The 23,797-nt window shown below is 36.0% G+C and overlaps 1 protein-coding gene across 2 annotated transcripts in view; it reads right to left on the reverse strand.

The window, feature by feature from the left end:
- GCSAML (germinal center associated signaling and motility like) overlaps positions 1–23,797 on the reverse strand; it is a 46,244-nt gene that overhangs the window by 16,254 nt on the left and 6,193 nt on the right. The window contains exons 2-3 of one of the 2 annotated variants that reach the window (XM_027050657.2): positions 22,303–22,362; positions 16,314–16,363 (exon numbers count right to left, since the gene is read on the reverse strand). In XM_027050657.2, the coding sequence (XP_026906458.1) occupies positions 16,314–16,363; positions 22,303–22,362 (110 nt within the window). The remainder of the gene's footprint in view (positions 1–16,313; positions 16,364–22,302; positions 22,363–23,797) is intronic. The other variant, XM_027050658.2, reaches the window with a different exon arrangement.

Genomic DNA, 23,797 nt, shown 5'->3' on the forward strand with positions numbered 1-23,797 from the left:
AATTTGTATGAAGCCATAAAAGAACCTGAATATCCACAGCAATTTTGAAAAAGAAAAGCAAAGCTGGAGGCAACACAATCTGGACTTCAAGTTATATCACAGAGCTATAGTAATCCAAACAATATGGTACGGGCACAAAAATAGACATATAGATCAATGGAACAAAATAGAAAACCCAAAAATAAGTCCACAATTATGTGGTCAATTATTTTCACAAAATCAGGAAATAATATCCAATGAGAAAAAGACAGTGTCTTCAACAAATGGTGTTGGGAAACTGGACAGTAACATAAAAAAAAAAAAAAGAAAAAAAAGAAACTGGACTGCTTTCTTATACCGTACCCAAAAATAAATTCAAAATGGGGATGAAAGACCTAAATATGAGACCCAAAGCCATAAAAATCCTAGGGAATAGGAGAAAATATTTGCAAATGACTTAACCAATAAAGGATTAGTATCCAAAATATATAATGAACTTATAAAATTCAGCACCCAAAAACCAAATAATCCAATTAAAAATGAGCAGAAGGCATGAACAGACATTTCTCCAAAGAAGACATCCAGATGACCAAAAGACACATGAAAAGATGCTCATCATGACTTATCATTAGGGAAATGCAAATCAAAACTCCAATTAGATACCACCTCGCCATTGTCAGAATAGCTAAAATTAACAACACAAGAAACAACAGGTGTTGGGGAGGTTGTGGAGAAAGGGGAACCCTCTTACAGTGTTGGTGGGAATGCAAACTGGCACAGCCACTCTGGAAAACTGTTGGTGGTTTCTGAAAAAGTTAAAAGTAGAACTACCCTATGATCCAGCAATCCCACTACTGGGTATTTACCCAACGATTGCAAAAACACCAATTCAAATGAATACATGCATCCCAATGTTTATAGCAATATTACCTACAATAGCCAAAACATGGAAGCAGTCAAGTGTCCATCAACTGATGAATGGATAAAGAACATGTGGTATATATATGATTTCACTCATACGTGGAATTAAAAAAAATGATGAATGTAGGGGTTTTGGAATAAAGATTCAAATCAGCAAACAGACTCTTAACTATAGAAAATAAATTGAGAGTTGCTGGAGAGGAAGTGGGTAGCAGGATGGGTTCTATGGGTGATGGGTATTAAGGAGGGCACTTGTAATGAGAACTGGGTGTTATACGTAAGTGATGAATCACTAAATTTTACACCTGAAACTAGTATTACATTGTATGTTAACTAACTGGAATTAAAGTAAAAAACTAAAAAGAAAAAAATCCAGGATACTCTCCCCATTTTAAGATTCTTAATTATATCCTCAAAAATCCCTTTTTTTCATATTAAAGAAAAAATAATTCAGATTTAAATTGGATATCTTTGGGGCCTTAATTCTGCCTACCACACATGTATTCCTTAGTATTGAAAAAAACAAAAATATCTCAAGATTTGGGACTATATGAACATTAAAGTAAATATATACATATATATATTTAATGTTTATTTATTTTTTAGAGAGAGAGACAGACAGACAGACAGAACATGAGCGGGGGGGGGCAGAGAGAGGGGGAGACACAGAATCCAAAGCAGGCTCCAGGTTCTGAGCTGTCAACACAGAGCCCGACATGGGGCTCCAACTCACAAGCTGTGAGATCATGACCTGTGCCAAAGTCGGATGCTTAACTGACTGAGCCACCCAGGAGCCCTTTAAAGAAAATATATTAATGTAACCTGCTCATCCATCCCCCACATTTCATAAAATAGCACAAAAAAATCTTTTCCCAAGTCCCTTATACCATGAGCATTATATTGCTTTCTGAAACACAAAATTAACTCGCTGTTTGTTTCCTTTTTAGGAAGTCTGGTAGTCCTATTATTTGTGAGATGTTAGTGAACTGCAATGTCTTTTCTGCAATTCAACCCAATATTTATGACCGAACTGCAACAGTTGGTTCCATGAATGATTGAAGGTAACAAACTCTCCAAAATATGAAAACCTGGTTTTAGTTTTATCACCTGGTTTTGTTTGGAAGTAGAGAGGCTCACAATGGTATTGAAATATGAGACACAAGTGGTCCACAGCACACACAGCAGAGTTTGTTAAAGTTAACTTGCAGTTCCCCAAGTGGAAAAGGCCAGCATAAACACTTCAACAGGCCATTATGGAAAGAATGAGGAGTATAAAGATTGAGCTATAAACTTATTGCTTCTGAAGCACATAAACAGAGATCATGAGACAATCATTTGTAACTCAAGACCAAATAAATTTGGTCAAAAGGCCGAGTGAAATTGCTTTGAAAGGATCTCCTTCATACCTTAGCCCACTAGTCAGAGTAAAGGAGAAAATATTTTCTTCCCTGTACTTGTTTCAGAATGAGGGGAAAGGATTCATAAACACATCCTGTGAATTTCACCACACCATGAAAACATGGGTAAAATAGTTATGTTAACAATGGGCAGCAGCATCACATTGTTTCTCCTGTTCTCCGGTGACCTGGTCCAAACGGAATGTAAACAAACTAATCAACAGCAGTGTATCTTCCCCTAAGGAAATCAGGAAAAGATATAAAGGTGGTGATTTTTTTTAAGTTTTTATTTAATTTCCAGGTAGTTAACATACGGTGTAATATTAGTTGCAGGTGTACAATACAGTGAATCAACAATTCCATACAAGAGGTGCTCATCAAAAGTACACTCATAAATCCCCAACTTCCCCATTTAATTTCCCTTCTTGGACATTTTCACAAATTCAATTAAATGGCAAGTTCAATCAATATACTACTTAAATTGAGGTCTGTTTACTTGAGTAAAGTAATACAATGACAGACATCTAACATGCATTTTATTTTACGTGGAGGGACATCAGCACAGCTACATTAGTGTACTTCCGGGCTCTATCAAGTTCTGTCTTTGGTGAAAATATTCTTTGCAGAAATATTGATCATTTCATATATCCACAGGACATAATATTGGTCTACTACATGGAGAACATAAAGCTAAGTGTAGGTGAACAGGAAGAGTCAGGTACCCTAGGTTACTTTAAATGCATGTCTAAGGAAAATGAAAGAGCCAGCATCTCAGTGAATTTTCTGAATTATTTCAGGGTAAACCCATCTAAATCATTTTGCATCTCTGTTTGCTGTCAAAACGGCACACTATTTTGTGAGTCTCTTTGATTTTGAGTAAGCCATATACCACTTTAAATTGGACCCAGAAAGAGATTCTCCTGTGGTAAAGGACTAATACAAAATTTGATTTCATAAAACTATTAATGAAATGAATGAACACTAGCAAAACTGATTAATTAAAAAACAGATGGAAAGCACACACACATGCATCCACACACAGAAACATTAGAAATGAGCAAGAACACCACTATAGATCCTGTAAACATTAAATACATACAGAGATATAATAACAATTGTACAATTTAAGACTTTAAAATTTTAATTGAAAAAGACCAATTTAATGAGAAATGGAACTTGTAAGGCTGACAAGATGAAACAGAAAATAAGAATAGTCTGTTATCACAGAAGCATTTTTATCTGTACGCAAAGAAGTTTTTAAATAAATGTTATTGCCCTAGATAGCTTCACCAGAAAATTCTACCAAAGACTACAAGAAGAAAGATTAATCAGACACAAATCTTCATGAAAGTAGAAAAAAATCCAAGGCTGGATTACTGAAGGACACCAGAATTTTAGGTGTCCCCAAGAAAGGGCAGTGTCAGGTAGCATAAAGGTTACTGTGACCTAAGAGAGTGTAGAGGTCAGAGAAATGGAGGAAGGAACGATGTTAAGAGGAAGATGTTGAGCAATGTTTGTAAGTGCTAGAGATAAGATAATTGAAACTATCATTGACAATTGTCCTTTAGACTCTGTAGTTACATTTTGGCAGAGGCATTCATATTTTTTTAAACAAAACACACAGTTAGACATATGTTTTATACCATACTTTAGTACAATCATTTACATAGACATACAATCAATATAATTGTCTTATATGACAATTTTATGTGTAGTGCACTATGATGCTTTTCAAAATATGTTATTCTATTTATGGCTGTGATGAGGTTTAATGAAATACATTTATTTCATAGCCCATGAAATGTACTCAATGAAACAGTAGTACCACAAGCATGTCACCATGAGCTGAGAGATGATTAAGAAATGCAAAGTTTCAAATGATGAGGCTACACAATTTTTTTAACACACTTGGTTGTAAAATGAGAAGACAGTTGAAGAATAGCTATAAGAAGTGAGTTTGTTTCAGATATGTCTGTCCCACAAATATATTGTTGTTCATAACTGTTTATTCTGAGAAGTTAACATGATTACTGCACCTGGATACTATGTCAAAAAAGTGAAGACTAGCCCAAAACAAAAAAGAAAAGGAAAAGAAAAAAGAAACACATAACACAAGCTCATATTCAAAATGGTCCTATTTAAAACATCTATACATAAATTAAAATCAGCAGGATTTAGGTTAATTACTTCCCATAGAAGTTTATAAAGTATATAAATATATTTCTAAATATATATATATTTATAAAGTATAAATAAATCATATAAAATAGTTTAATTTTGCTTTTGTTTCCCTTGTCAGATAAAACATATCTTTTAAAAAAAATGTGTATATGACCAATGTCAAAGGAGTGACTGCCTGTGTTTTCTTGTTTCTGTGTTTTATGGTTTCAGGTCTCACATTTCGGTCTTTCATTCATTTGAGCTGTGTGTGTGTGTGTGTGTGTGTGTGTGTGTGTGTGTATGGTGTAAAGAAGTGGTCCAATTTCATTCTCTCACATGTTGCTGTGCAGTTTTCCCAACGTCATTTGTTGAAAAGACTTTTTCCAATTACATATTCTTGCTGCTTTATCATAGATTAATTGACTGTGTAAGTGTGGATTTATTACGGGGTCTTTATTCTGTTCCATTGATCTATGTGTCTATTTTTATGCCAGTACTATACTGTTTTGATTACTACAGCTTTGTAGTATAACTTAGAATCTGACATTGTAATATTTCTGGTTTTGTTCTTTTTCAAAATTGCTTTGGCTATTCAGGGCCTTTCCTGGTTCCATACAAATTTTATTTGTTCTAGTTTTGTGAAAACTTTGGCATTTTCATGAGGATTTCCTTAAATCTGTAGATTGTTTTGGGTAATGTGTACCTTTTAACAATACTGGTTCTCGCAATCCATAAACATGGAATATCCTTTCCATTTATTTGTGTTATCTTCAATTTATTCCCTCAATGTTTTATGGTTTTCAGAGTCCAGGTTTTTAACCTCCTTGGTTCAGTTTATTCTAAGATATATTATTCTCTTTAGTGCAAATGTAAATGGTATTGTTCTTTTTCTTTAATTTCTCTTTCTTCTACTTCATTGTTAGTGCATAGAAATGCAGCAAATTTCTGTATACTAATTTTGAATTTTGCAAATTTACTAAATTCATTTATCAGTTCTACTAGTTTTTGATGGAGTCTTCAGGGTTTTCTATATATAGTGTCACATTATCTGCAAATGAAAGTTTTATGTATTCCTCGTCAATTTGGATGTCTTTTATTTCTTTCTCTTGTTTGATTATTGTGGCTAGTACTTCCAGTACTATGTTGAATCAAAGAGTTAGGAGTAATTACACCAAAACTTTTTGCAAAAAAACCAAAAGTTTTTGCAAAGGTAGCCATCAGCAAAACAAAAAGGAAACCAATTCAATAGGACAAGACATTTGCAAATGACGTACCTTATATATAAAGATTTAATATCCAAAATGTGTAAAGAACTTACACAAATCAACACCAAAAACAATCAATTACAAAAATGGATAGGGGAACTGAATAGATATTTGTGCAGAAAGCACATACAGATAACCAATAGACACATGAGAAGATGCTCAACATCACTTATCATAGGAGAATACAAACCAAAACTAAATGAGGTATCACTTCACACCAGTCAGAATGGTTAAAATTAATAGCATGGGAAACAACAGGTGTTGATGACAATGTGGGGAAAAAGGAACACTTTTACACTATTGGTAGGAATGCAAACTGGCACAGTGACTCTGGAAAATAGTATGGATGGTCCTCAAAAAGTTAAAAATAGAACTACCTTATAACCCAGTAATCACACTACTGGTCATTTACCCAAAAACACAAAAACAATTTCAGCGGGATACACGTATTCCTATGTTTATAGCAGCATTATTTACTATAGCTAAGTTATGGAAGCAACCCAAGCAGCATATATACATATAATATGTATATATGTGCAATAGAATATTATTCTATTCTATTTTATTCTATAGAATATTATTCATATGTATGTATATGTATGCAATAGAATATTATTCAGTAGTAAAACAAGAATGAAATTTTGCCATTTGCAATGACATGAATGAAACTAGATAGTATTATGCTAAGAAAATAAGTCAGTCAGAGAAAGGCAAATATCATATGACTTCACTCATACATGGAATTTAACAAAACTAGTGAACTAAGGAACAAAAAAGGAGAGAGAGGAGAGAGAGAGGCAAACCAAGAAACATTGTTAATTATAAAGAAGAAACTGATGGTTACCAGTGGGGTGGTGGATGAAGGATGAGTGAAGTAGGTGATGGTTATTAAGAAATATACTTGTGAGGGGACATGCTTGCCCCAAATGGCAGAGCGACAGGGGGATCCATCTGTCCCATGTCCCTCAAACAAAGAAGTGTAGAAGCCAAAGGACTTTGAACACCAGAGCCTGGGAGGAAAAGAGACTGAATCTACTAGGAAGAAAATGGGAAAACTAGAGAAAAGATAGGTGGGTGATTGTGAACTGGAGGAGATAAAAAAGGCTGCATGGGCATAGAGGGGAGGGACCCCTTTCTGCAGAGAAACAAAAGGAAGAGAAAGAGCAGATAGGGAATTGTCGAACCATATCTGGACAGGAGAAAGACCTTGGACTGAGACTGAGAGGGATCTGATCTCTAACTGCAGGGATTTTCTTCGGACTGGGGCCAGCTCCATGTTTACGCACCTGGGGAAGTGGGGAACCAGGCCTGGGTGAGGTTGTAGGTCAGAAACTCAGTCCACAGCTGGAGAAAGTGGTTCACTCCCTGAGGGCTGCATGATAGCACAGAACCTGCCTGCATCTGCCACCCCTGGGTGCAGTGGTTGGGCAGAGGGCTCAGTCTGCAGGAGGATAAGGCCGCCATTTCTCTGCAGTGTTGTGGGAAAAGACAAAGCCTACCTGTGTCTGCCACCCTGGGGGCTGGTGACGGTGAGGGCTGTGGCTCAGTCCACAGGGAGGCAGTCATCCCTGACATGCAGCTGCACAGACAAAGCCAGCTGGGACCACATATTGCCACACAGAGAGGCACTTCCCCAGCGCCAGAGCACAGAGTGGGATGTTGAATCCTAGCCAAGCACAGGGTCAGGGGACTTGGTGGAGTGAGAAGGCCACCCCCATCTGCACCCACTGGCACAGTGAGAATGATTCAGTGTCCACTGGGTCTGGCTCCATAGAAAAGAGACTGGGAAATCACCATTCCCCCCCACCACCACCACCACCATCAAGGCGGGGACTCAGGGGTCACTCCCTCGGCCCATAGTGGAGGTGGGTCCAGAAAACATCAAACCATGCCCCCTTGTACTGAGTAACTGCATATCCACCAGAGTAGCACAGACCCTAGAGACAGTTACTACCTACAAGTGATGCAGCATTACCTGGATTAACACTAGGGCTATTCCAAGGAAGAAATAAAAGCACACCTGGGGGGGGGGGTACAAAATATTACTACAAATAGGGTAATAAAATAACCAAAGTCACAACAGAGAGCAAGTAACAATCCCTGAAAAACACCTCTTGAAGGGCCGTGGACAGTCTATGGCCATCTTTTAATATGAAAGTGCTTGCAGGTGTAGAGGACACAAGCTTTTAAAATGGTCAGGGAAAGAAAAATAGCCAAAATGATGAAATGGAAGAATCCTCCTCAAAAGAAACTGCAGGAAGTAGCGACAGCTAAAGAATACATAAAAAACTATTTAAGCAATATAATGGAATAAGAATTTGGAAAAATAGTCATAAAATTAATCACTGGGCTTGAAAAAAATCATAGAAGACAGCAGAGAATCTATTGCTACAGAGATCAAGGACTAAAAAATAGTGAAATGATGAATTAAAAAATGCTATAAATTAGGTGCAAAATAAAATGGAGGCGGCCACAGTGGGGATTGAAGATGCAGAGGACAGAATAGGTGAATTAGAAGATAAAACTATGGATAAAGAAGAAGCTGAGAAAAAGAGATTAAAAAATCCAGGAGTATGAGGGGAGCATTAGAGAACTAAGTGATGCAATAAAAGGGAATAATATTCATATCATAGGAATTCCAGGAGAAGAACAGAGAGACAAAGGGGCTGAAGGCATATTTAAAAAAATCAGAGCTGTGAACTTCCCTGATCTGGGGAAGTAAAAAGGCAGTGAAATCCAAGAACAGAGAACTCCCTTCAGACTTGATCTTCTGCACGACATATCATAGTGAAACTGGCAAAATACAAGGATAAAGAGAGAATTCTGAAAGAGCTAGGGATAAACAGGCTCTAACTTATAAAGGGAGACCCATAAGAGTAGTGGCAGACCTATCTAATGAAACTTGGCAGGCCAGAAAGGAATGGCAAGAAATCATCAATGTGATGAACAGAAAAAATATGCAGCCAAGAATCCTTTATCCAGCAAGTCTGTCATTCAGAATAGAAGGACAGATAAAGGTCTTCCCAAACAAACAAAAACTGAAGGAATTCATCACCACTAAACCAGCCCTACAAGAGATCCTAAGGGGGATTCTGTGAGTGAAATGTTGCAAGGACCACAAAGTACCAGAGACATCACTACAAGCATGAAACCTACAGACATCACAATGACTCTACCCATATCTTTTAATAATAACACCAAATGTAAATGCACTAAATGCTCCAACCAAAAGACATAGGGTATCAGATGGATAAAAAAAAACAGGACCCATTTCATTGCTGTCTACAAGAGACTCATTTTAGACCTGAGGACACCTTCAGATTGAAAGTGAGGGGATGGAGAACTATCTACCATGCCACTGGAAGTCCAAAGAAAGCTGGAGTAGCCACACTTATATTAGACAAACTAGACTTCAAATTAAAGGCTGTAACAAGAGATGAAGAAGGGAATTATGTAATAATTACAGGGTCTATCCATCAGGAAGAGCTAACAATTATAAATGTCTATGCGTTGAATACAGGAGTCTGCAAATACATAAAACAATTAATCACAAACAAACCAACCTTATTGATAAGAATGTGGCAATTGCAGGGGACTTTAATACTCCACTTACAGTAATGGATACATCATCGTGACACAGGATCAATAAAGACACAAGGCCCATGAATGATACATTGGATCATATGGACATGACATATATATGTAGAACTCTGCACCCCAAAGCAACAGAATGCACTTTCTTCTCCAGGGCACATGAAACATTCTGCAAGATATATCACATACTGGGTCACAAAACAGCCCTTCATAAGTATACAAGAATTGAGATCGTACCATGCACACTTTCAGACAACAATGCTATGAAACTTGAAATCAACCACAGGAAAAAGTCTGGAAAACCTCCAAAAGCATGGAGGTTAAAGAACACCCTACTAAAGAATAAATGGGTCAAACAGGCAATAAGAGAAGAAATTAAACAATATATGGAAACAAATGAAAATCAAAATATAACAATTTAAATACTTTGGGATGCACCGAAGGCAGTCCTGAGAGGAGAATACATTGCAATCCAGGCCTATCTCCAGAAACAGGAAAAATGCCAAATACAAAATCTAACAGCACACCTAAAGAAAATCCAAGCAGAACAGCAAAGATACCCCAAACCCAGCAGAATAAGAGAAATAATGAAGATCAGAGCAGAAGTAAACAATATAGAATCTAAAAAAAACCTGTAGAACAGATCAATAAAACCAAAAGTTGGTTTTTTGAAAAGAAAAAAAAAAGATAAACCTCTAGCCAGGTTTCTCAAAAAGAAAAGGGAGATGACACAAATACATAAAATCATGAATGAAAATGGAATTATTACAACCAATCCCTCAGAAATAAAAGCAATTATCAGGGAATACTATGAAAAATTATATGGCAACAAACTGGACAACCTAGAAGAAATGAACAAATTCCTAAGCACCCACACACTTCCAAAACTCAAACAGGAATACATAAAACTTGACTAGAGCCATAACCAGCGAACAAATTGGATCAGTTATCAAAAATCTCCCAATAAGACTCCAGGACCAGACGGCTTCCCTGGGGAATTGTACCAGACATTTAAAGTAGATATATTTCCAATCTTTCTCAAGCTTTTCCAAAACATAGAAAGGGAAGGAAACCTTCCAGAATTGTTCTATGAAGCTAGCATTACTTTGATTCCCAAACTAGAGACCCAGCCAAAAAAGGGAACTACAGGCCAATATCCCTGATGAATATGGATACAAAAATTCTCAATAAGATACTAGCAAATCGAATTCAACAGCATATACAAAGAATTATTCACCATGATCAATTGGGATTCATACCTGGGATGCAGGGCTGGTTCAACATTCACAAATCAATCAACGTGATACATCACATTAATAAAAGAAAAGATAAGAACCATATGATCCTGTCAATCGATGCAGAAAAGGCATTTGAAAAAATTCAGCACCCTTTCTTAATAAAAACCCTTGAGAAAGTCAGGATAGAAGGAACATACCCAAACATCATAAAAGCCATTTATGAAAAGCGCACAGCTAATATCATCCTCAATGGGGAGAAACTGAGAGCTTCTTCCCTGAGATCAGGAACACGACAGGGATGCACACTCTCACCGCAGTTGTTTAACATAGTGTTGGAAGTTCTAGCATCAGCAATCAGACAACAAAAGGAAATCAAAGACATCAAAATTGGCAAGGATGAAGTCAAGCTTTCACTTTTTGCAGATGGCATGATACTATATGTGGAAAATCCGATAGACTACGCCAAATGTCTGCTAGAACTGACACATGAATTCAGCAAAGTTGCAGGATACAAAATCAATGTTCAGAAATCAGTTGCATTCTTATACACTAACAATGAAGCAACAGAAAGACAAATAAAGAAACTGATCCCATTCACAATTGCACCAAGAAGCATAAAATACCTAGGAATAAATCTAACCAAAGATGTAAAAGATCTGTATGCTGAAAACTATAGAAAGTTTATGAAGGAAATTAAAGAAGATATAAAGAAATAGAAAGACATTCCCTGCTCATGGATTGGAAGAATAAATATTGTCAAAATGTCAATACTACCCAAAGCTATCTACACATTCAATGCAATCTCAATCAAAATTGCACCAGCATTCTTCTCGAAGCTAAAATAAGCAATCCTAAAATTCATATGGAACCACAAAAGCCCCCGAATAGCCAACATAATTTTGAGGAAGAAGACCAAAGCAGGAGGCATCACAATCCCAGACTTTAGCCTCTACTACAAAGCTGTCATCATCAAGACAGCATGGTATTGGCACAAAAACAGACACATAGACCAATGGAATAGAATAGAAACCCCAGAACTAGACCCACAAAAGGATGGCCAACTCATCTTTGACAAAGCAGGAAAGAACATCCAATGGAAAAAAGACAGTCTCTTTAACAAATGGTGCTGGGAGAACTGGACAGCAACATGCAGAAGATTGAAACTAGACCACTTTCTCACACCATTCACAAAAATAGATTCAAAATGGATGAAGAACCTGAATGTGAGACAGGAAACCATCAAAACCCTAGAGGAGAAAGCAGGAAAAGACCTCTCTGACTCAGCCATAACAATCTCTTACTTCACACATCCCCAGAGGCAAGGGAATTAAAAGCAAAAATGAACTACTGGGACCTTATGAAGATTAAAAAGCTTCTGCACAGTAAAGGAAACAACCAAGAAAACTAAAAGGCAACCAACGGAATGGGAAAAGATATTTGCAAATGACATATCGGACAAAGGGCTAGTATCCAAAATCTTTAAAGAGCTCACCAAACTCCACACCTGAAAAACAAATAACCCAGTGAAGAAATGGGCAGAAAACATGAATAGACACTTCTCTAAAGAAGACATCCGGATGGCCAACAGGCACATGAAAAGATGCTCAACGTCTCTCCTCATCAGGGAAATACAAATCAAAACCACACTCAGATATCACCTCACGCCAGTCAGACTGGCCAAAATGAACAAATCAGGAGACGATAGATGCTGGAGAGGATGTGGAGAAACGGGAACCCTCTTGCACTGTTGCTGGGAATGCAAATTGGTGCAGCTGCTCTGGAAAGGAGCGTGGAGGTTCCTCAGAAAATTAAAAATAGACCTACCCTATGACCCAGCAATAGCACTGCTAGGAATTTATCCAAGGGATACAGGAGTACTGATGCATAGGGGCACTTGTAGCCCAATGTTCATAGCAGCACTTTCAACAATAGCCAAATTATGGAAAGAGCCTAAATGTCCATCAACTGATGAATGGATAAAGTAATTGTGGTTTATATACACAATGGAGTACTACGTGGCAATGAGAAAGAATGAAATATGGCCCTTTGTAGCAACGTGGTTGGAACTGGAGAGTGTTATGGTAAGTGAAATAAGCCATACAGAGAAAGACAGATACCATATGTTTTCACTCTTATGTGGATCCTGAGAAACTTAACAGAAACCCATGGGGGAGGGGAAGGAAAAAAAAAAGAGGTTAGAGTGGGAGAGAGCCAAAGCATAAGTGACTCTTAAAAACTGAGAACAAACTGAGGGTTGATAGGGGGTGGGTGATGGGTATTGAGGAGGGCACCTTTTGGGATGAGCACTGGGTGTTGTATGGAATCCAATTTGACAACAAATTCCATACACTGGAAAAAAAAATAAAGTAGATATATTGCCTATCTTTCTCAAGCTGTTCCAAAACATAGAAAGGGAAGGAAAACTTCCAGACTTATTCTATGAAGCTAGCATTACTTTGATTCCCAAACCAGAGACCCAGCCAAAAAAGGGAACTACAGGCCAATATCCCTGATGAATATGGATACAAAAATTCTCAATAAGATACTAGCAAATTGAATTCAACAGCATATAGAAAGAATTATTCACCATGATCAATTGGGATTCATTCCTGGGATGCTGGCTGGTTCAGAATTCACAAATCAACCAATGTGATACATCATATTAATAAAAGAAAAGAAAGTAACCATATGATCCATTCAATCAATGCAGAAAAATCATTTGACAAAATTCAGCATCCTTTCTTAATAAAACTCCTCCAAAATGTCGGGATAGAGGGAACATACTTAAACATCATAAAAGCCATTTATGACAACCCCACAGCTAATATCCTCAATTAGGAAAAACTGACAGCTTTCCCCCTGAGATCAGGAACACGACAAGGATGTCCACTCTCACCACTGTTGTTTAACATAGTGTTGGAAGTTCTAGCATCAGCAATCAGACAACAAAAGGAAATCAAAGGCATCAAAATTGGCAAAGATGAAGTTAAGCTTTCACTTTTTGCAGATGACATGATACTATACATGGAAAACCTGAAAGACTGCACCAAAAGTCTTCTAGAACTGGTATATGAATTCAGCAAAGTCTCAGTATATAAAATTAATGTACAGAAATCAGTTGCATTCTTATACACTAATAATGAAGCAAAAAAAGAAATAAAGAAACTGATCCCATTCACAATTGCACCAAGAATCATAAAATACCTAGGAATAAACCTAACCAAAGATGTAAAAGATCTGTATGCTGAGAATTGTAGAAAGCTTATGAAATTGAAGAAATTCAAAGAAATGGAAAAACTTTCCATGCTCATGAATTGGAAGAATAAATACTGTTAAATGTCAATACTACCCAAAGAAGTCTACACATTCAATACAATCCCAATCAAAATTGCACCAGCATTCTTCTCAAAGCTAGAACAAGCAATCCTAAAATTTGTATGGAACCACAAAAGACCGCGAATAGCCAAAGTAACTTTGAAGAAGAACAAAACGGGAGGCATCACAATCCCAGAGTATAGCATCTCCTACCAAGCTGTAATCATCAAGACAGCATGGTATTGGCACAAAAACAGACACATAGGCCAATGGAATAGAATAGAAGCCCCAGAATTAGACCCACAAAAGGATAGCCAACTAATCCTTGACAAAGCGGTAAAGAATATCCAATGGAAAAAAGTCTCTTTAACAAATGGTGCTGGGAGAACTGGACAGCAACATGCAGAAGAATGGAACTAGACCACTTTCTTACACCATTCACAAAAGTAAACTCAAAATGGCTGAAGGCCCTGAATGTGAGACAGGAAACCATCAAAACCCTAGAGGAGAAAGCAGGAAAAAAACTTCTCTGACCTCAGCTGCAGCAGTTTCTTACTTGACACATCTCCAAAGATAAGGGAATTAAAAGCAAAAATGAACAATTGGGACCTCTTGCAGATAACAAGCTTCTGCATTGCAAAGGAAACAATCAACAAAACTCAAAGGCAACGAACGGATTGGCAAAAGATATTTGCAAATGACATATCAGACAAAGGGCTAGTATCCAAAATCTATAAAGAACTCACCAAAGTCCACACCCGAAAAACAATAATCCAGTGAAGAAATGGGCAGAAAACATAAATAGACTCTTCTCCAAAGAAGACATCCAGGGGTGCCTGGGTAGCTCAGTTGGTTGGGTGTCCAGCTTCGGCTCAGGTCATGATCTCGTGGTTTGTGAGTTTGAGCCCTCGCGTCAGGTCTGTGCTGACAGCTCAGAACCAGGAGCCTGCTTTGGATTTGGTGTCTCCCTCTCTCTCTTCCCCTCCCCCACTCGTACTCTGTCTCTCTCTCTCCTTCAAAAATAAACATTAAAAAAAATTTAAAAAAGACATCCAATGGCCAACAGGCACATGAAAAGATGTTCAACGTCACTCCTCATCAGGGAAATAAAAATCAGAACCACACTGAGGTATCACCTCATGCCAGTCAGAGTGGCTAAAATGAACAAATCAGGAGACGATAGATGCTGGAGAGGATGTGGAAAAATGGGAATCCTCTTGCACTGTTGGTGGGAATGCAAACTGGTTCAGCCACTCTGGAAAACAGTGTGGAGGTTCCACAAAAAATTAAAAATAGATGTACCCTATGACCCAGCAATAGCACTGCTAGGAATTTACCCAAGGGATACAGAAGTGCTGATGCAGAGGGACTCTTGTACCCCAATGTTTATAGCAGCTCTTTCAACAATAGCCAAATTATGGAAAGAGACTAAATGTCCATCAACTGATGAATGGATAAAGAAATTGTGGTTTATATACGCAATGGAATATTACGTGGCAATGAGAATGAAAGAAATATGGCCTTTTGTAGCAACATGGATGGAACTGGAGAGTGTGATGCTAAGTGAAATCAGTCATACAGAGAAAGACAGATACCATATGTTTTCACTCTTATGTGGATCCTGAGAAACTTAACAGAAGACCATTGGGGAAGGATGGTGGGAAAAAAAATTTACAGACAGGGAAGGAGGCAAACAATAAGAGACTCTTAAAAACTGAGAATAAACTGAAGGTTGGGGGGGGCGGTGGGAGGGAGGGGTAAGTGGGTGATGGACACTGAAGAGGGCACCTGTTGGGATGAGCACTGGGTTTTGTATGGAAGCCAATTTGGCAATAAGTTTCATATTTTTTTTTAAAAAAAGTATACTTGTCATGATGAGCACTGGGTAATGTATAGAATTGTTGAATCACTATATTGTACACCTGAAACTAATATACCACTGTATGTTAAATATACTAGAATTTTCAAAAAACCTAATAAATAAATAAAAATGTACAATTCACAAGAAAAAAAAAGAAATTTAGGCTACCTAAGAAAAACTTAAATATTTCTAATAGGGCATATAGCTAAGAATCTGTTTTTTTTTTTTTTTTCCTGTATGTTACATGTCATTTGGTCAAGAGTCTTTGGATTATTAGATTTTTAACAAGGTAAATAAATTATATCTCTAATAAAAAAATGACTACAAAAGTGTAATAAAAAGTAAAAATCTAAAGAAAACAATATAAATAAAACAAAATAAATAATAAATAAATCATTACTGTCATACAAAAAGTAATAAGATCAGTTTTGTTAGACAAAATAATAATAATAATAGTAATAATAATAATAGTGACATCAAGCAGTACTTCCTTCAATCCTGTCTAACATAGTATCAGAACCACTTTAGGTGTTTAAACTTACAACTTCCCTTGTATGAAAAATATCATGAAGCAATGACTTACTTTTCTTATCTTGAACTGGATTTTCTCTCTCAAATGTAGCCATTTCCTGCCTACAAAGGAAAGAGATAATAACATGATACACTCCAGTTATCTGAAGCTGAAAACACACTTGAAGGAAATGTTTCACTGCTCTTAACATAAAGTCATTGGTAGATTTAGAATTCAAGTGTTAATTGAAATTAAATCCTGCTTACTTTGTTTCGGAAAAACCATGAAATAGAGCTTATAACACTGTGAGAGTTGATGGTTATGTTAATTAAGTTGATGAGGGGGGTTCTTTTCACAAAGTATACATAAATCACATTTGCTTTAAGTATTTTAAAATTTTGTCAATTATAACTCAATGAAGCAGGAAAGAAAAACCCAAAGTCTAGCAAAAGAATAAGAAGCAGAGAATAAAACTCCATATTTTATGAAACTTAAAGAATTACTAGACTATCATACTAGGTATAATATCATATGTATGTGGAACATATGTGCAATATAGTGAAATTTGGAACAATTTGAGGGAGAATATTGAAAGCCAATTTATTTCTCTGTTGTTCTTGATGAGGGAGGTAAATAAGGTAAAAAAGAAAACAAAGGAAGGTAAATAAGAAGGTCCAAAAAATTCAGAACACAAATTTACAATGACCTAAATTAATAAGTGCAGACTGGTGATGAGAGAAATAGAGATTATCTCTACAGTGACACGATTCCACACCAGAACAGGGAGTGAGTGGCTAAAAGGAGATTGAGTACCAACACATGGTCTACTATTTCTCTGTCTCCCAGTCTCATAAACTTGAGGGAAAATGTAGACAAAGAATTTTGTAATGACCTGCCCGCCTCAAAGAGGGCAATATACACAGAACAGAGATGTGCCCACTGCAGAGGAAGAATTTTTGGTGAGGAGGCAGTCCGAGACAACATACTAAAAGCAAAGCGTGAATCTTAGCTTATTTCTCCTTTGTATCTTTCCTAAAGAAATACACAAAGGTAAACACACACCATGTTATCTCACCTACTTCCATTCAAAACACTAAGCACAAAGTTGCAAACATGAATTAGATAAAATAATAATAATAATAATAATAATAATAATAATAAAAAGAAAGCAGAGAATATATTAAAGGCAGATAGATGTAATATGTTAATTATTATTAAAATAATAAATGGATAAAAAGTAAGTGGCTAGCATAAAGCAGGAAAACAATTGAAAGAAACGATAAAATATTTAGAGAGATTAAAACAGCACTAAAAGCATCAATATGTAAAATCAATTATTTCTAAAACAAGCCAGCAGCATATGCTTGAAATAAACATTAACTTGTAGAAAATGAGAATGTAGTATGGTTAGAGAAAGGAAAATAAAACATAAAGAGATGATATCATACATACAGAATAGTTAATCTTGGAGATGAGAACCACATAAATGAAACAAAACCATTCAAAGATACAATAAGATACCTGAAATAAAGACTTCAGCCTGGAAATTGATTTTATGGAGAACTAACACAAATCACATGGAACATTGAGATATGCAATAGATTCTGCACTTCAAGAATAATGATAAATTCTAAAACATCCATGAGGAAAACATTGTGAAACTACTTCATCAGTGAGGTGAGTTTAAGGTAGCCCAAACTTCCATCTGAAGGCAAGCCCACAAAATGGTGAGGAAAATAGGATTACAAGAATCCTATGACTCTCCAATAAATGAAAATGGGTATTGTCAAATATATTAGTATTGAGGGGATATAAAACCTATGAATTCTTTAGGAAAAAAGAACAAATCAGAAGATGACTGTAAAACCACATTTCAATTTTATAAAATGCAAAGTCATGTTATAAAGAAGTTGTTGAATGATGAATCTAACCTGTGCAGCCAGCTCTGTGGTTGAAGGTCTGGCCATAATTCATCTAATTTGAGTTTTGTCCTTATAAGAAGAGGCAATTTGGACACAGATAGTCATAGAGCAAAGATGATATGAAGACACAGGGAAAAGATAGGGATATAAGCCAAAGTGAGAGGCCTGAGAAGAGACTCACTCCCTAGCACTTTGATCTTGGATTTGAGGCATCAAGAATTGTGACAAAATATATTTCTGTTGAATATCCCAGTTTATGGAACTTCATCATGGTACCCCAAGCAAAACGAATGCAGCCTAATATGTAGAAATTAGTTCAGACAATATTAAGTGTTAATACATACTCACTCTTATCCTCTTTGTTTCCTGCAGGGGAGTTGCCTGCTATTCCCCAACCTACCTTGACCCTTCCACCACACGGGTCTACACACATATTACAAGATAAAGACAATAAACTGCTCTCATTTCAGAACAAAGATGGACAGGATATGACATAGATAAAGACAAAACCACAAATACCTACAATTGTGATGAACTATTACTTACCAAAATAGAATCAATATGAAGGAAAGAAAAAAAAATGAACATGAACAGAAACAAAGTAGTAGTAGATTAATTTCTCTCAGACAGCAAGAAAAAATCAAGAAAAATAAGAACAGAGAATATCTGAAATACATAACTAATCAAGTTTCCTGGGGCACCTGGGTGGCTCAGTTGGTTAAGCGCTACCTTCAGCTTAGGTCAAGATCTCGTAGTCTGTGAGTTCAAGCCCCACATCAGGTTCTGTGCTGACAGCTCAGAACCTGGAGGCTTCTTCAGGTTCTGTGTCCCTTTCTCTCTCTGTACCTCTCCTGCTTGCTCTCTCTCTCTCAAATGAATAAACTTTAAAAAGAAATTAAACATCAAGTTTTCCTAATAGATAAATTTCAAAAAGTATGACCCTTAAAAAAACCTGTCATTGTAATTTTCAAAGTCTATGGGGCATAATAAACAAAATGCTAACTAATACTTATCAAATGCTGGTTCCACTCAGGCATTGTACTAACGTATGAATGTTAATTTTTAAAATGTTACCTTTACAATCTAAAGTTACAGTATTTTTAATTTTAAAATTATTTTCCATATGAAGAAACCACAATTTAAAGAATATAAGTAACTTGTTTCAATGTTGAGGCACAATAGATGGTAAAGAACTTTGATAAAATCCACAAGCAGAAATAACATTATAATGCACTAAAATCAGAACTTATTATCAAAAATAGAAAACAAATTTGGAATTAAAAACAACTCATATTCAAGAAAACATAAAAAGCAAAGTAACAAAATGTTGGAAAATAATATTTCCTTTAGCAACACATGGGATACATACAGATAAAATATTATTTAGAGAAAAATTTATATTCCTGCATGTCCAATTTTTAAATAAGAAAAAAAATAGAAAACACAAAATTTAAGTTTTGAATTCTAAGCAATTAGAAGAACAACAGTGAAAAAATAAGGAAAGCAAAAATAAAAACCTCATAATGATAAAAGCAATGATACTGTGACATCTTGAGAAAAAAAGCAAAACAGAAATCAGATCAGTGGTTGCCAGGGGTTGCTGGTGAGGGGAAAAGTGATAAAAATATTCCATATCTTAATTGAGATGACATGAATGTATGTTTTCCTAAACTTATCACACAATTTACCTAACAGTGTGAACTTTATGGTACTATAGCTCTATAAAACTATATTTTAAAAAATTAAGTGACTTGAAAGAGCTCATACTATCCTTAAAAATATGTTTAAAATAATGAATTAAATGATAATATTCTAGTGAAAATAAGATAACCAAAACTGACTCAGGAAGATGCACAGAACATAACATCATTCAAAGAACATCATCCTATCAAACTAGCCAAAAATGAAACTGAATTTAATTCTAGCCCACTTAAGTCTTATATTATATATATGATTACAATTGACTTGGGTAGTCAAAACAATTGAAATCTTCCTCACCAAGCTGACTGGTTAAAATTCTGAATCCTATTCATAAAATTTGCAGTCACTCTGGAAAATGGTTTGGAGGTTCCTCTAAAAGTTCAAAATAGAACTACACTGATGATCCAGCAATCACACTGCTAGGTATTTACCCAAAGGATACAAAAACACAAATTCAAATGGATATATGCACCCTGATGTTTATAGCAGCATTATCTACAATAGCCAAGATATGGAAGCCCAAATATCCATGGAATATTACTCAGGCATAAAAAAAGAATGAAATATTTTCATCTGCAATGACGTGGATGGAGCTAGAGAGTATTATGCTAAGTGAAATAAGTTGATCAGACAAATGCCACATGATCTCACTCATATGTGGAATTTAAGAAACAAAATAGATGAGTAAAGGGTAAAGAAAGAGAGAAAGAAAGGCAAACCAAGAAGCAAACTATTAACTATAGACAGCAAACTGATGGCTACCAGAGGGGAGGTGGGTGGGGGGATGAATGAAATAGATGAAGGGGATTAAGTCCCCCCTTAGTGTGATAAGCACTGAGTAATCTATAGAATATTGAATCAATATATTGTATGCCTGAAACTAATATAACACTCTATGTTAACTAACTGGAATTAAAATAAAACTTTTAAAAAATCGTTTGGATGGGAACACCGTAGAACATTTCATTTTTCTTCATTTAGTTATTGTCTGTTTATAATAAAAACTTGCATGTATTTGAAAATGTCAACACTTCAATTCCTTTAAAAGGGAAAATTAGAAAAGAACAGTAGCATAGATCTCATTTCAGACATGATAAAGCAAAAGCCGAGTTTAAATGACTTTGCGTTGTACAGAATGTATTTGTGGCAGCCTGAGAAAAGGATCTTGGTTCAATAACATCACCTCTTCAGCCACACACTATAAAGGGGAGTTCATTACAATGGCGGCATAGCCACCCTACTGTCTCTACCTTTTCCTCTGTGAAAAGAAAGCGTAAATTAAATACTTAGGGAATGGCTAATTACTCCAAACATCATTTCATATCACCAACAAATATGGGCCTTCCCCTCAATCCCTCATTCTTTCACACTTAGAGAAAAAGAAACCATCTTATAGATAAAAACCCTGATGGTGAGATGCAATGATTAGGAAAGAGGTTGAATACAAAGATATGAAAATCCCATGGTCAGCAAAGAAGGGAGGGTGTTTCTTTCTATATAAGCTGGGGCAAGTTATCAGTGTGAGAAAGCTGTTGTTTTTCCACTCTTTTTTTTTTTTTTTTTTTTTTTACTTTGAGTATCTTGTAAAGGTTGGGCAACAGAAAGACAATGGCAAGTCAAGCAGTGGTCAGAGATTCAAAGAGCACATGGACTATAAAAAGCTAAACTAACAAATATAAGATTACCAGTTGATAGAAAGGTTTAATGCAGTACAGGAAATCCATGAGGTGTGGACGCAATGTTCTCACATCATGTACTTAAGGACATTTTTGGGAGAACAGTGTGAGAGTCAAAATTTCCAGGAAGAGATACTTTCAGGCATAAGGACAGAAAATAAAAACCATGAGTGCTAAAAGAGCAGTACTAGTGCACAGTAGGGCATTGACTTCAGGCTGAGCTTGGTGGCTTAAAGAACATTAAATGACAGCAGAATTCCTGGAAGATAATGGCTGAGGATGGGGAGTGGGGAATGAGAGTAGAGAAGCATTCAGGGGTCAATCCTTATAGGATTGTAGTCCCTGGTGAAGAGTTTGTATTTTATTCTGAATACAGTGGAGAACAATTGAAGGGTCTCGAGGAAAAAGCATGATGAGACTTATATTTCCCAAAAATTATTCTAAGTGTGAAGAATAAGTTGGAAGTGTGTCCATTGTAAATAGCCAACCTGAAATAACCATCCTTTATTTCAGTTCTGTTTGTACATGTACTTTGTATAACCATGAAGAAATGAAACATGTGCACCAATAGCCCATTATTTTTAGGGTCTCCAAATAAACTTCTGCCAAGTCTTAGAGGCAAAGACCAAAGAATTCTATCATTCTGTCCAGCTCTAAGAGGTCTCAAATAAGATGTTAACTTTTGTGAGACAGAGATTCTCAGTCTCTTGTGAGACAGAGATAAATCTCAGAGAAAAATACTCTGATGTGCTGTGTTCTTACCATTTTCTTTCCACATGTTGGTTTACTTTCTTGTGCTTCTTTTGATTGTTTCTCAGGCAACTAGATGGAAACACATAGAAAAGAAGAGATTCTTATCTCCCTTCAAATGTCTTCACCCCCTTTTCTTGCTTTCCTTACCATTAAAACAAAGTCTGCCTTTTCTTTTTGACAAACTTCTTTGTCCTTTAGAAAGGGCAGGGAGTCACAGATATAGAATGCAGTTCAGAAATTAACCACAAGAGGCCAAGCCTACAATAGGATGAAATGGCTACAGTCTGATCTGTCAGAAGGTGGTGGGAGGGGCCAAGAATAGAGAAAGATCCTAACCACAGAAAGGCTTGACTTCTCTAGGATGACCAGAGGAGACCAGCATCTCAGGTTCATCCATCCCTGTGGAATACTAGCACTATCAACCTTGGCCATGTGATCCAGAGCAAGATTCTTCAAGCCTTGCTGTTTGGCCATACATATACATACAGAACATTATGATCTTCACCCACCTTCAGAGAAGTTGGTTGTGCATATTACTCTTGATGTTTTCCCACCAACTATCATCATCCTTATAAGAATCAAGCAAGCAATCAGTGATGGAACTGAGGTGAGAGAAATCAGTGGCTTTCTTGCTTATACATAGTGAGATGTATAATAGTGAGATACAGACCCAAGCTTGTGATTCAGTGAATCAAATTTTCTTCTACACCAGTTGTCCAAATCATATTTCTTTGAATGTTTTCTTTTCCTATATTATCATTGTGTCTGTTCTCCTGCTTCTATATAGAAGATTGTATGCAAAATATCCCAGACTATGATAGCAAGATCCCCACTCTTGCTTGCCATCAATATTTACAGAAGACATTTCCTCAGTGTTCATGTTTAAAAGCTCAATATCATCATCATATATGGGCATATTTGACCAGTAAGCAAAGAATAGAATACTTATGTATTTGTTAAATACAAACTAAATCAGATTTTTGGAAGAAGAGTCCTTTGTGGAGATAAGTTCTGACATACAGATTTCTGGATAATATTCACTAACGGTTAAATTTGGATGTAATGATTACCAAATAGCATAGACTGCAAATCAGACAACATTTAATTTTAGTGTCCTATGTGCTCTCTTCTTTTTCCCTAGAGTCTGGTTTTCTCATAATTCCATTTTTCTAAAGTGGCCAATGAAGAATCTTATAAAACAATTCTCCTTGAGATTATTAATAGTTCACTGACTTATCCTTCTAAGACATGTTTGCATTTTAAAGTTAAAAAAAAAACATAAAATCCTTAACATTAGCAGGAACCTAATTGAAATTCCATGTCATTATTACTGAACAGAAATGAACACTAAATTCTGCTGTACACTAAGTATTTCTTTAATCAAGCAAAATTTAGATAATGTCAGGCCATAAACATTTGTTGACTGAATTAAGGAATCATTAAAACTAATAATTAAAACAATAGACATTAAATTAACCTTAAAATGTATCTTGGTCAAAGTGTT

This window comes from Acinonyx jubatus, chromosome A1 (genome assembly GCF_027475565.1).
Source record: "Acinonyx jubatus isolate Ajub_Pintada_27869175 chromosome A1, VMU_Ajub_asm_v1.0, whole genome shotgun sequence".
Taxonomy (NCBI): domain Eukaryota; kingdom Metazoa; phylum Chordata; class Mammalia; order Carnivora; family Felidae; genus Acinonyx; species Acinonyx jubatus.